General features: G+C 37.5%; 1 protein-coding gene across 1 annotated transcript in view; it reads right to left on the reverse strand.

The window, feature by feature from the left end:
- Window positions 1-4,602: 4,602 nt before the first annotated feature.
- Window positions 4,603-15,400, reverse strand: part of LOC124619481 (intraflagellar transport protein 52 homolog) — a 75,939-nt gene continuing 65,141 nt past the window's right edge. Inside the window, exons 6-7 of the mRNA XM_047145894.1 lie at window positions 5,115-5,360; window positions 4,603-4,996 (exon numbers count right to left, since the gene is read on the reverse strand). Coding sequence (XP_047001850.1) covers window positions 4,718-4,996; window positions 5,115-5,360 — 525 coding nt within the window. The 3' untranslated portion in view covers window positions 4,603-4,717. The remainder of the gene's footprint in view (window positions 4,997-5,114; window positions 5,361-15,400) is intronic.

Raw genomic sequence — 15,400 nt, forward strand, 5'->3', positions numbered from 1 at the left:
GGCCGAACAGTGTTTAAGTAACAGCTGATATATGGCATGTCATTTCACAGGCCTCTCTCCCTTTGATAGTAAATGTTTTGTCAGTTGCAGGGTTGATATAGGTGGTGGTTGGAGGGTGCATAAGGCAAGTCTTGCAGCAGGGACGGTCTTGGGTAGGAGCCATAGGGTAGGGAGATGGGTCTGACAAAGATATTGGAGAGCGACAAAAAAACTATTTTAGGTGGACAGAATGGACCTCATTTCAGGGCATGATTTTAGGAAGTCATGTCCTTATTAATTGGCTACTTTGACAAGGCTCCAGGGCCTGATGCAATCTCTAAACAGATTCTATTTTGTGTTTGCAGCTGAGTTAGCCCCTCTTTCAATATATCCATCGTGCTCAGTGGCTAGAAAAAAATCACAGGTAACACCCAGCTAAAAGAAGGGCAGTAGAAGTGGTCCACAAAACTACCATCCAGTATCCTTGACATCACTTTGTTACAGAATCTTGGAACATATTCTGAAGTCAAACGTAGCGAGGTATGTCAAACAGAATGACATCCTCCATGCTAACCAGCATGGATTCCGAAAATATCAATGATGTGAAAACCAACTCACATGACATAGTGAAAACTTTGGATCAAGGCAATCAGGTAGAGGCATATTTCTCAATTTTCGAAAAACATTTGACTCAGTTCCACATCTATGCTTATTGTCAAAAGTAAAATTATATGGTGTGTGAAGAGAAATTTGTGACTGTATTGGGGACTTTTTGGTATGGAGGATGCAGCATGTTATCTTGGATGGAGAGTCATCGTCAGATGTAGAAGTAATTTTGGGTGTACCCCAGGGAAGTGTGTTGAAACCTTTGCTGTTTATGTAGCACATTAATGAGTTTGTGAACAATTTTAATAGTAACCTGAGACTTTTTGCAGATGATGCAGTTATCTATAATAAAGCACTGTCTGAAAGAAGCTGCATAAATATTCAGATACTTATAAGATTTCGAAGTGATGCAAAGATTGGCAACTTACTTTTAAATGTTCAGGAATGTAAAACTGTGCACTTCACAAAATGAAAAAAAAATGAGAAAAAAAAAACTTAGTAACCTCTGACTATAACATCAGTGAGTCACTGTTGGCATTTGCTAACTCATACAGATACCTGCATGTAACACTTTGTAGGGATATCAAGAGGAATGATCACACAGGCTCAATCGTGGGTAAAGCAAGTGGTAGACTTCAGTTTATTGGTGGAATACTGGAGAAGTGCAATCACTGTGCAAAGGAGTCTGCTCACAAATCACTCACGTGACCATTCTAGAATATTGCTCAAGTATTTGGGACCCCTACCAAATAGGACTAACGGGCTATTCAACATATACAGAGGAGGGCATCACAAATGGTTACAGATCTGTTTGATCCGTGAGAGAGTGTCACAAAGATGCTGAAGTAACTGAACTTCCAGAATCTTGATGATAAGACATGAACTACCTCAAGAAAGTCTATAAACTAATTTTTGAGAACAAGCTTTAAATGACTCCAGGGGTATACTACAACCCCCTACGTATCACTCACATAGTGGGGACGAGATTAGAATAATTACAGTATGCAGTAAATGGAACAGGAAGAAACCCTTACAACTGTTACAGTGGGATGTACACTCTGCCAAGCCCTTCATAGGGGTCTGCGATTAATGCAGACATGTTGTGCCACGAGTGGATGGAGCTGGAATGCAGGCTGAATGTTGTCAATGTTTGTTAACCTGGTGTGAGTGAGGTTGGGTATGTCATACCCGAGGTGTTTTGAAGTGCTGATTATTGAATGTCATTGTTGCCACACAAATCTTGCTGTCACAATAGCTGGAGGTAAGGGAGAGGGGGGCAAGATGCAGTGTTGAGTTTATTGTTGTGCCAGCGTCAGAGGGAGATACATGTGTGTAAAGGTGGTTAGGGTGCGCCACGCTCGACCTCGTAGTCCGTGTTACATTTTTAAGCTATCAGCAACTTCATGAGATATACAATTATTTATAGTATTCTTTGATTTATTTTTCGATTTTATATTTCTCAAGATGTCTTATGAAGAAAATGAACACCGGCTACAAGAACTACTAGAGAAAGTTTTAGAAAACTGTTCAAATGCTAGTTCCTGTGACTCCGAGAGTGAAGAAAAAATTGACTAAGTTTCTCAAAGAAGTGAAGAAAAGTGATTTGGAGCAAGAGGGTATTTTGGATGATCAGAAGACCCAAAATCTGCGTTAGCGGCTCCTAATCAGTCACCTGAGTTATGTGGAATTTTTTATACGTCCAAAAATGGTACAAAATAGATGAAGGATTGTCCTGCGCAAAGTGTTCGTATTCGTTCAGAGAATATTATTACCAATTCTCTAGGTGTAAAAGGTGCTGCAAAACATGGCAAAACAGAGACTGAATGTTGGAGTCTTTTTACAACAAACAGTATGTTGAATACTGTACTTACACATACAATCAATCAAATAAGGAATATCAAGGGAAATTATCCAGAAAATAAAGAGCAGTACCACATGAACAATGCAACATTGGAGCATTTGAAGGCATTTATGGGACTGGCTCAATTGGTAGTGTACAGATGGTACTGGAGTTGCAATCTTTCGGACTACAATGTCACTGCAGGGGTTTTACTTACTCCAGAACTGTTTGAGATTCGATGATAAGAACACTCAGGATGAAAGGAAAAAGACTGACAATCTAGATGCTATAAGAGATATTTTTGATAAATTTGTTGAAAATATTTAACAACACTATATGCCTTCTGAGAACATTACTATTGATGAGATGTTGTTATCTTTCCGAGGGAGATGTCCTTTCTGTGTATACATGCCAAACAAGCCAACCAAATACGACCTAAAAATATGTGCTCTTGTAGATGCGAAGACATTCTATATCCTCCAACTGGAAGAATACTTGGGAAAACAGCCACCAGGACATTACCAGCTTGCTAATAAAGCATATGATATTTTAAACTGTTTAGTGGAGCCAATAACGAAAACAAATACGAATTTGACATTCAGTAATTGGTTTACTAGTTACCCTCTTATGATCCATCTCTTGCATGAACATTCATTAACTTCTGTTGGCACAGTCCATAGAAACAAAATATAAGTGTACCTGAGATTTTCAAAAAAGGAACAGAAGCATATAGATCTCGATTTGGTGTCCTACGTATGTAAAAAAAGAAAAATAAAGTTGTGCTGGTTATGTCAACTTTACACCATGATAAAAACATAGACCAATCGACAGGTGTGAACTGAGTGCCACTTATGATATTGCCCACAACAGCAAAGGTTGGCCTATGACATTTTTTTATGGTTTCCAAGGGAAATTCGAAAAAGGATTGCTAATCAACTGGGAGAAACTCATCGTCAGTTCCAAAAAAATGACTGGTAGATACGTCAAGTGTGGTGACTGTATTGGGGGGAAAAAGGACAGGAAAATAAAACTTTGTTGTTCGAAGTGTGAGAAGCCAATGTGTATGGAGCACACGATTTTTATGTGCGGAGAATGTGCTGATTTGTATGTGTAATGTTGGTGCTGAGCTAATTGATCTCATATAAGACCTTTTATTTTCTTTTTCTGTTCTATAATTAGAAGACAATATCATTATGTTAATTAATCAAAGAAACTGTAATTTTGTTCAAATTTTGTATGAGAAAATGTTAAACTTCTGAAATGCGTACTTTTTCTGAGAAAGTATACACACTTCATTATTTCACACCTTCCCCCCCCCCCCCCCCCCCTTCCCAAAAAAAGTTTTATATCTTAAACATAGTATTTTACTTACTCATCTTCTTTAATAGACACCATTAATAATATCCCAAGTAAAAAATACTTAATACATGATTATAGTATCAAAAATTCATCATCAGAGTTTCGGGTATTCATACCCACCTCATAGCTGGTGTAATGATTTCTCACTTCATTCATGCCATGTCAAGGCACATGTACTCAAACAGACTAAAAAATCTGGCTTTATGAATCTTACACGCCAAAAGTGCTTGTACATGTTAATTTTTTCTGGGGCCACAAGGCTGAAGTTGTGTAGTTTCTTCTGAGATACCCTGCATAGCTAATGACTGTAGAGTTTATTTGCTGGTCTACATTCTATTCAGAATACTGACAATGGGTTCAGTGTACTATTCAAATAATATTACTTTTTCAAAGCATCTCTTTTGTAAACTGCGAGATTGCTATGCTTCATATTATTTTTTAGGACTTCAATTTACGCAGACCTTTTTACTGCTGATGAGTGTACAGCGAAATTTTGGCATGCTGCATAATGTTAATTTTTATGTACTCCACACAGAAAGTCTACAGAGTCAAGTTATTGGCCCTTTTCTTTCATTTTTTTTCCAATTACAGTACATACACTTTTAATATCACACTATTTCTGTCCCTCACTACCTAATTTCCTATTCCTACTGACAAGATGTATCTTCCCATTGTTTAATTTGCACTAACAGTATTTTACAACAACAAAAAATTAACAAACACGGATAGTTTTTATTCTCCTCCTTGCAGACTGAACTTTATACAATGAAAACATTTCAACAGGTGGAAATGTGGAAGGACTAATGCAAAACATCATCAACTATTTAAAATATTGACATTTATTGTTTAAAGCAATACTGAATAAAGTAGAAAATGCACACCATCAAAAACTAACACAACAATTCTGAACAATTACTTCAGATAATAGTTTATTTATTCTCCTGGTTGACCCAGTTTGCGGAATTCTGCAATCTGCAACCCAACTGCATGTAGAATGGATCTAGCGTCAGGAGAGGGTGCATCTACACCCAGGGCATATCCACATTCACGAATAAAGTATTCCACATCTGCTTCTGATTCTGTTTCTCCAGCTGTCAGCTGACACTTATTTGCAAGCTGGGCAAGTCTTGCCTGCTCTGAACTAAATGCTTCATCCAGGTCAAAAAGCTCCAAAGAAGGAGGAGGGAGCTCTCTGAATGATGGTGGAAATACCTATCGAAATATAATAAAATGTAATACAGCATAGACTAAGAAGGAAATCACTTAACACATTATAAGGAAAAATTACATTTTATAAGCTCAAAGGCACACAACATTAGTTTAAACTCACAGCTGCTTGAAGAAATGGAAGTGGTGTTTCAAACTGAGGTGTTATAAGTCTGAGGGGTTCATGTTTCACGTTCAATTGATTGTAAGCTTCAATTGCATCTGCCACAATGCCTGTATGTATGGAGAATAAACGCTGATCAAACAACTTCGTGTAATCCATTGGTATCTCATCTGTCGATTCCTGTAAGCATACACGTGGCCTTTCTGCCAACTTTGCTGTGTCTGGTATCATGTTGTAGTCTGCTATCTGCAAAGAATGAGAAACATTTTGAGATTTTCACATATTGTAGTAAGAGACACCATGTGTAACGAGTATGAATTCCAGATATCTACTATTAGCTCTTTATGATGTAACATCCATTGAATAAAAGCAATAGTGTTATATAATATGTTCTGAGGGTTAGTACTTTAAATTCTCCTACATAACTTTCTTAATGCATTTTCAACTTATTAACCTACAGTTATGACAAGATATCATATTTTGTTAGTGGGTAACAGGGTAAACAATACAATAACTGAACAGAATGTACCAACAAGGGAAAAACTGAACTATAGCTTTTAAAACCTACTTTTTTTACAATTCATATTCTTGTAATTTACTTCATTTTATTAATGAGTTATTTTATTACAAAGCAGCAAATCATTTTCCAAATTGTAAATAGCAAAGCATATACATGCACTGAATACCTTCTTGTTTACAGCAATTGGAATGATCTGGAAACCTAGGACTGCATGCTGAGGATTGTTAAGCTTACTTTTACTCTGGAAGCAAATTCTTGTTGGAGCTTAACTCCAAATCCAGTTTTCTGTAGTCCACTATCAACTCTTTTTCACAATATTTAACATGTGTGGCACACACTTAGCCTTCCATTCTTCCTTCAGTTCAGTGGAATCAACACCTTTCAAGTCTTAGTATCTTATGACATGCCATTCCCTAGTATTTGCCATAATTAGTTAATGTCTTGACTGATTGTAAGGAAATTAAATTCAGTACTTTGGAAGTTTATATTCTTTTTAATTCCTCTCTTTGCAGGTGATATACGGTGTGTAAGTTAGGTTTATTAGAGTATAGATATAGTACGAGGCTTGTGTATCTGCAATTTATATGCAACAGTGGTTGGGTGGTAACTGTGGAATTCATGCAGTATTGGATGCTGTAAGGACTTAACAACGACAAATTAAAAAATCTGCCAGCTACTTAAAGTACGGAAAACTATTCACAGTTTATTAAGGCTAAACCATATGCAAAATTAGCAAATAGAAAAAGCAATTTTCTGATGTGAAACATCCTGCCAGATAAATACTGTGTGCCAGTCCAGGACTCAAACCTGCTACCTTTGCCTTTTGCAGCCAAGTGCTCTACCAACTGAGCTACCCAAACATGACTCACGAACAGTCCTCACAGCTTTACTTTCACAACTATTTCTTCTCCTGGCTTCCACACTTCACCAAATTTTTCCTGCATGTCTTGTGGACTAGCATTCCTGGAATAAATGATATGGAAGAGAAATGCTATGGCCACAGGGGACTGTTTCCAGAATGAATTTTCACTCTGAAGCAGAGTGTGCACTATGAGGACAGGTTGTGACACTGTCTGGATAACTCAGCCAGTAAACTACTTGCCTGCAGAAGGAAAAGACTCAGGTTCGTGTCCTAGTCTGTAACACAGTTTTAACCTCACAGGAAGTTTCAAATCAGTGTGCACACTGCTGCAAATTGAAAATTCATTCTACAATTTTCTGATGAGAGACAAAAGTTTGAGAAGACAAAATAATTTCGTTCTTTAACGCTGATAATTAAAAAAAAAAAAAAAAAAGAGCAGAAAATGACAACAGTATGAGTGACAAAGAATAGTGTTATGAATTGCTGCTAAAAAGCTGCTACCGGTGTGGCCTTATGAGAAAAGATACTGGTGCAACCAAAACATTTCTTAGTAATTATTAATTATGGACCAGAAATAAATTGTAAGACAACTCCCCCCCCCCCCCTCCTCCAATACACTTCTGAGGTATTGTGTGGCTTCTCCATTTCTAAGTTCATTAGCTGGATACTCAGAAAATGCAAGAAACATATCTGATGTCTTTTTAAGACAAAGAAGTTCAGTCATTTCCTAAAGAAGACTTGCAAAGACAACATACACACTGATTTATCGAAGGGATTTTCTGCTGTTTGTATCAATGGAAACAGTCATTACCTAAAGAAGACTTACAAAGACAACATACATACACACCTATCAAAAGGATTTTGTGTCTTTTGTATCACTATTATATGTTAAGAGACTTTTTCTATTTTCCTTGGTCAATGAGATAGTAAAGCATTTTCTAAAGCAGTTACAAGTAATAGAAGGATGCTACCAATGGACCATCAGTCCACTAGTCACACAAATTTTCTGCAACAAATTATAATTTTAATCTTTTACATGATAAGAGCAACAGAAAATTCTGCAGTTTTCTACTTCCTTTGACTTTTATGAACATTTTAGCACGGGCAGCTGCAGTTGCAACCATATGCTAGTTTAAGTTTTAGGTAACTCCTAAAATGAGATGGTTTGCAGAAAGTGGTCGAAGGCCACAGTTTGCAGGATCCATGTTTTGTGGGTGTCTATAATGTAAGCTGTTCATTTCAATTGCAGGAAAAGTGTTCACTGTTAGCAGGTACCTATGGCAGCAGTGTTCAGTGTTTATGTGCTATGCTGCACATGTACTCCAATTACAAACGACAGCGGTTTCTCATCAAAACAATAAGGCTCTTTGTGTGGATTCAAAAAAATTAAGTCCAATGTGTCACAGTTTACTTCATGTATAACCAACCAAGTTTCTTTGAAAGAAGTGTCTGTGAGAAATTATGGAAAGTGCAGTTCATATGATTATTGAGTTATAATCCACATCATGATGACAGGCACTTCTTTACAGATAGAGGCAGTGATAGGGAAGCCACTGAAAAATGGATATGCCACAGTCTGCAAGAGAGCAGGGATAATCATCTGGTGTTGCAGCAAGACATCCAAAGGCAGATTAAAACTCATTGGGTGTCAGGGGTTCACAGAGAGGAAATGCGGAGAACTCTCCAAAAATGAGCCGCCTTTTGATGTGACACTATAATAATAAGAATATTACATCATATAAGATGTAGAGCAATTTACTGAACCTTTAAAACAGTTATGGAATGATATGACACTGGTTTAGAATGGCTGCATAGAAAATCGAAAAGTAGTAGTAAGCAAACTTGAGAAAAGATAAAAAGAAAAATTAATCATGAATGTACAAAAACACAAATCAGATGCTTCAGGAAAAGCAAAAAGGTCTAGAAGAAGCAGACAGTAATCAATAATGACATTGCATGGCAAACTGACAAAGCAGTGATAGTAAATGTCTAATACGTGACAGCACTCTTAACAGTGATTATAGTGCCTGGAACTGGACTGATTTACTACATAGACAGTAACAAAGACCCTTCAGTGTATATGAATCACAAAAATGGAACAGATGCAGTGATATGGTGGTGGTTGTTGGGATGTTTAAGGGGGACTAAACAGCTAAGGTCATCAGTCCCCTGCAGTGATATGGACTTTTACTATACAGGAGAATGACTTGGGTTGTCATGAGAAGTTATATGCTGGGGGGCCATTAAAACTGCAATCCCACCAAGAAAGCAATCATCAAATGTCAAATCAACATGAAGTACACAACATGCTCGAGTTTGTAAAAGATTAACATTTCAAAGCAATCACACAATGTAGGTAGGATTACTACTGCCTCTAGCCTGTATAAAGAGAGATTACACAGCGGGTTTCTAATTTAGAACTTGCATTTGAATGTCGGTTGTTTATGAGAAGATTACAGTATTTACTCGAATCTAAGCCGCACTTTTTTCCGGTTTTGTAATCCAAAAAACAGCCTGCGGCTTAGAATCGAGTGTACAGTAAGCGGAAGTTCTGAAAAATGTAGGTAGGTGCAGCCACAACTAATTTCTGCTGTTGAATATATGTAGCGCTACACAGGCATGCTTTGCAGGCACAAAGATAAATACTGGCGCCAAAACCTCTGCGTCAGTAAATAATTTTTTTTTTTTAAAAAAAAGTAGAAGACAAGCTTTTTCTCTCCGCCCCGAGTTTCGACCACTGCATTTCCACACATTATCCAACAAAGTAAGTAGAAATTCCGTATTGTTCATCTTCGAATGTAGCAGCCTTTCAAATATTCGTAGCAACAAAAATAAATTTCTTCACAGAAAAATACCAACAATACACAAGGCTTTACGATTATTGCATGAGTTGATACGCTGGGACTCAGTGAGATTTTACGTAGCAGCACCTATTGCTTCGTGGAATTTTATGAAGTGCCCGTTTGGTGTTAGTGAACCATAATTAAGCACTTTCTTTATAGTGCCAAATTCAAGAGAAGAGTTATTTCTTTTGCGGAACAAAGCTGTAATCGTGCTGCAGGTCTGCGACACGGGTTTGATGAGAGCAACGTCAGGCGATGGCAACTGCAGAGAGACAAATTATTTGAATGTTAAGTAGCAGGAAAGCATTTAGTGGGCCAAAGTGTGACCGATATCATGCACTAGGTGATTTTAAATGAATTTGTTAAGGAACAGCATCAGAAATTCCTGCCTGTGAACACCGAAATTTTAAAAGTTAAGGCACATGAAATTGCTAGAGAGCAAAAAATCGAAAATTTTAAGGCTAGTCGCAGCTAGATTGATCTGTTTATGAAGCGCTGGGGTTTTTCACTTTGGAGGCGAACTTCGGTTGCACAGAAGCTGCCAAAAAATTATGAAGAAAAACTTGTGGAATTTCAGCACTTCATAATTAGGCAGCACACAGAAAATCAATACCGTACCTTCTTAGTCATGAAAATGCTGACCAAACTCCCGTATATTTTGACATGCCGTCAAATTATATGGTTGACGCCAAAGGAAAGAAAGACATAAGTGCTCTTACATTGGGGGATGAAAAACAGTGGATGTCCGTCATGTTTGCTTGCACAGCAGATGGACATAAATTACCCCCATTCATAGTTTTCAAGCGAAAGACTTCACTGAAATCGGAAGTGTTTCCAAAAACTGTAATTGTACGAGCAAACGAAACTAATTGGTTTTCGGAGGACACGGTGCTGGAATGGATTAGGGATGTGTGGAATCATCGTCCTGGCGCAATGCTTGGTTTACGCAATTTGTTGGTATTAGATGCGTATGCAGGCCTACAACGCCTGCAGTAAAACGAGAATCAGAGGAAAGTAAAATGGACTTGACAGTAATTCCAAGCGGGATGACGTCAATTCTGCAACCACTTGACGTCTGTCTGAATAAACCATCTAAGGGCAAGCTTAAACGCATGTACACAGACTGGCTTTCGAAAAGCGACAGACAAATGTGCAAGTGTGCCAGTGGATTTATGATGCATGGAAGTGTGTTCCAAATCAGACTGTGCAACAAGCATTTAAAAAATGTTCTGTATTTAATGCACTAGATGGTACAGAGGACGATGCTCTGTGTGAAGAAATGAGCAACAAAGAATCGAGTGATAGTGATTCAGAATCATGACTGATATTTTAAACATTTCGTATAAGATGTACTACAAACCTAATAAATTTTTTTTAATTTCAGCATTTAATTTCTAAGTTATTTCCATTCTTATTTTATAAGTGTTGCTACTCTTCTTTGCACAGGACAGAAAAGCGTCGAGAGCTGCATCAAACCAGTTTACGGACTGAAGATAACATCACACTCTGCGCATTTGAAGTCATTACTAAAAATCTACTATGAAAATTCGACTAGCAAGACTGTTGGGGAAGTATGTCAATATGGCCAACTCTACGTTCTGAATTTTTTCCAACCTGTGACAAGAAATGGTTGCTAATAGGAACTTTTATGAATCGTGAATCACATGCAGTATTCTCTTCACCATAAGAATAATACGAATGTGAACATTATGCCATGTGTTCTTTTGTGTTTGCTGCTATCTCATTTAAATCCTGTCTTCCTAATAAACTACGAAACTAGAGTGAGACAACAGCAAACGCGGAAGAATATACATATCATGTCATTTTTATATTCATACTATTCTTATGCTGGATAGTGAGACAAACAGAAATGAAGAATGGCAAGTGACTAAATTTTTAAATCTAAGATGACTCTAATTTCTGTGCAGAATGTAATGCATAAAGAGGCGTCTGCAAAGATTTTCAAATGGAGAAAAGTTTTCGCTAAGCTCTCATTCAGAACATCTTCTATCATTTGGTTCTTGTTGATCATTATCAAAGAAAGTAGCAGTATAAGTAACAACATATAGCAGTCTCTTACCATTGTTTCGCTAATGAGACAATTCACCTCTTTTTTTTAAATTATAAGCGGCGCTAGCGCGCACAAAAGTAAGCCATGCCGCGAGCGGCAACAGGTCATAAATACTCACTATCAGAATGCGACAAACAATGCATGGCACAGTACAAAAATGCATTTTCAGCTTAGAGTGACGTAAACACCTATAACAAAGAGAATTTCACTTATCAGATCAAAGCAAATTAAACAATCGATTTAAACCAGATGAAGCACGTGAAAAAGGAAGGGTACCCGCATAAATACGGGAGGAGAGCCTGATGTATAGCAATTGCTACCTGGTAAAACTTAACTGCTAAGCTTACAACTCGAACCAAACTACTGTAGCTGTATCTTCATCCATTCGACCTAAATTGTGACTCATGTTACAATGGACCAACTTTGTTTCGATTTGGAGGCGCAGCTAAAACTTTTCTCTCCCCTAGAATTTCGAGTCTCAAATTTCAAGTGCGGCTTAGATTCGAGTAAATGGCAGTATGTTATACACCTCACCTCATGTAATAAAGAGGTACGTCTAACATTACATGTTGGAATTCTGGCAGTGGTAGGAACAGCTGTTCTGGCATATAGCTGGAGCAGCATGGAATGGTGTACCCAAATCTTTCATCCAAGCTCAGTTTGACTCAGTGTTCAGCTGGGTTAGAGACACTACTGCTGACAGAGAACGCAGATGTGTGTGCTATACACTCTGTATGCTCCCAAATCACCTATGGTACGTATTGATCATGTATTCTTCCTGCTATATTGTTTACACACAATACATAAAATTTCATTATTTGCTATATTTCCTGGCACTGCAACTGTGATGGCCAGCAATGTACAGTAAAAATGAGGAAATATTGTCTACAGAAATTTACTGAAGATGACTGATTTGCCCTCAGTGAACACAGCGGACAAAAGTCAAGTTTGTGACATAAAGAACTAATTACGATGGTACGAAGACAATGAAGCATACAGGCGAAGAGAATGAAACATACAGGAGAAGAAAGAAAAGAACAAGCAAAGAAAAAAGAGGGATGGGGTGGGGGACGAGAGAGAAGAATGGTAGAAGGAAGGCTGTGGGTAGTGATTCAAGCATGGAGAGGTTGGAAGCAATGGACTAAAGAAGACTGTATTGAATGTGATAGTTAAGGTAATTTGTTCAGATATTTTAAGCAATACATAACAATAATAATTTCACAAGTTCTGGTGAAAGTAACTATGAGGGAACTATAAATATGAAGTAGTTAACTTTGTATATCAGTCTGAGAAAAAGAGCTATTTTACTTTTGCTCAAGTTCCACAATAACCTAAGTCTTGTAGTAAAACTACTTTAAAAAGTGAAAAGTGTAAAGTATAAAAATCCTCCTCTAATGAAAATCTGGATACAGAATACGATAAAGAGATTAGGAAGATATAATATGATATTGAGCTAAACGGGAGGTAGTGCATTATAGGTATGAACAATCACCGGGAATAATAATAGATACCTGCCTTATGCTGCCTGGAAGCTATAGAAAATGTCTATAAAAATGATGATAGTCACACACTTCAATGTTAATGTAGTTGAATCAATTTGATTCAGCTCAGTCTGTATGCATTAAGTTCATACTGCGCCATGTTTGGGTCAGGTTCCTCAGTGCACTAATATGTAGATGCATCTAAGTGAGACAAGCCAGTGAGAACCTAAATCCCCATTAGACAAACCAAAAATCCTCTTGCAATCTAGTGTCAAACAACATTTATCAGATATCAACCATTGCAGTATGATTAAGGAAAGGCAACCACTCACCAACAACTGATATGGAGCCTATAGAAACACCCAATGGGAAACAGTATTTACAATAGCTTTTGAGCTTTTGCTTTTTCTCATTACACTAACTTCACACAGACGAACAAATCCACACACCCGCAGCCACAGTGAGACTCATTGTCGTGACCAGTGGGGACATACATATCCAACATACAAATTTATTTCCTCGAGTTCACATGGATATGAAAGTCCCAATCTGTGTGGTGCTGTGATCTAGGGTTGGATGTACTGACTGTTTGGAGCCAACAAGATCACTGTTTGGCACCTAATGCATGAGATATCACTTAATTGCTTCAGTTGTGCATTATGTGCATGGTGTTCACATGGTTTTCTATGTGTTTTCCCTGTTTGCAATACACTGTTTGCTAGAAATATACATATTTGTTCACTTATTTTTTGATAAAACACTTTTAAATTTGTTTAATGGTTTTGCCTTATAGCCAGTGTGAGGAGAGATGCTCCATTTGTGCTTTTTCTTCATATTTATGTCTAAATCACTACACTTATATATTTAATTTGGTGTCACAATCTTATTTTATTTCCCTTGATTTGATATGAAATGGGAAACTACACAAACTCCTGGTTTGATTTTGTGATAAACACTTGCCTTCTCCCACTTGTAATATTTCTCCCAGTTGAAAGCTGCCTTAGAAGAGGGGGGGGAAAAGAAAAGTGGTCACATTTTACTCAATTATTACAGTCCATATGATGAAACTTTTTACTACTGCAACACCCAAAAGAAAATTAAAAAGACAATGCCACCATTTAAGTGACTTATTTTCAGAAGCACATCTTCCTCTACACTGGTCGAAGCACTCTACAGCTCCCATTAGAACTGTGTACTCTGCAGAGTAGGATATAGCTGACGTTGTACCATCTCTGTTTTTTCTTGTGATATATTTTATATCTCTCAAATTGTGAGCCATTCACAAAACAGTAACTAGCTTATTATCTTACCATTTTACTGCAGATACACACCCATATGTGAGGATGATGATGTGCCCTTATATACAGCTGGAAAACATTTTCCAGTAAGGAACAAAAGATGATGATACAGACAATGCAGCACACAAAAGCAAGAGATAAGGACTAATTTCATATGTAGGTACTACAAATTTTATAAAATGTTAAGCTGTGAGTAAATAAATTTGTTTGACTTAATAACTATATTAACACTCTTCTTTTTACAGATCCTAATCCCTAGTACAAAAATTATTTTAAGAGGGGTATATGTGTCAGGAATGTGTCCCATTTTAAAATAATAATAAAGCTATAAAAAACAAATAAAATTTAGTAATACAGTGTGACATCGTATCCAGTCAAGAGCAGAAAACAAATTTTTACACTAATATAAAAAATTTTAACTAAAGTCTTAAAAATCTTTTGTAAGGCTAATTTGGTAGAAGAAAATTTTATATAATGTACTGCTACTGACTGTCACCTGTTTATATAATAACTATGTTAAAACAAGGTGCGTGCGCGCACACACGCCCATCCCACCCTACCAATGAGAGAGAGAGAGAGAGAGAGAGAGAGAGAGAGAGAGAGAGAGAGAGAGAGAGCCATTTGCCCACACAGTTTCATCAAAATAATTGGGAGAAATATAAAACTCACCCCTATCTATTTTTGCCCTTCTATTTCTCTCTCCTCTCTTTCACCTGCTCCATCACACCCTATCCCTATCCCACCTGCTTCATCACACCCTGTACCTCTTCCACCTGCCTTCTCACAACGTAGTCCCCTTATGTCTGCTTCCTACCTCCATTTGTCTTCTCATACCCTCTACACCTTCCAGCTCACTCCCTCTCCCCATTCCAACTGCCTCCTTACACCCTATTCCTTTTTCATTTGTCACTAACTCTCTCCATCATCCATCTGCCTCCCACACAGCCCTCTCCTTCCCTTTCTCTCTCTCTCTCCAGCACCTCCATCCCAACTCTCCTTGAAATGGAAGTGCTTCTGTCCAAAAATCAGCTCAGATTTTGAGAGCATCACTCATGCAAAACTCAGCTTGCCTTTTTCTCGCGATATGAACTGTGGATGAAGGGCAACAGGCAGATACCATATTGACACATTCCATATTCCTAGATTTCTGGAAAACATTTGATGCAGTGCCAAATGGCATACTCTTAGCAAAGGTACGAGCATACAGAATA

The sequence above is a fragment of the Schistocerca americana genome, chromosome 6 (genome assembly GCF_021461395.2).
Source record: "Schistocerca americana isolate TAMUIC-IGC-003095 chromosome 6, iqSchAmer2.1, whole genome shotgun sequence".
In the NCBI taxonomy this organism is placed as follows: Eukaryota; Metazoa; Arthropoda; class Insecta; order Orthoptera; family Acrididae; genus Schistocerca; species Schistocerca americana.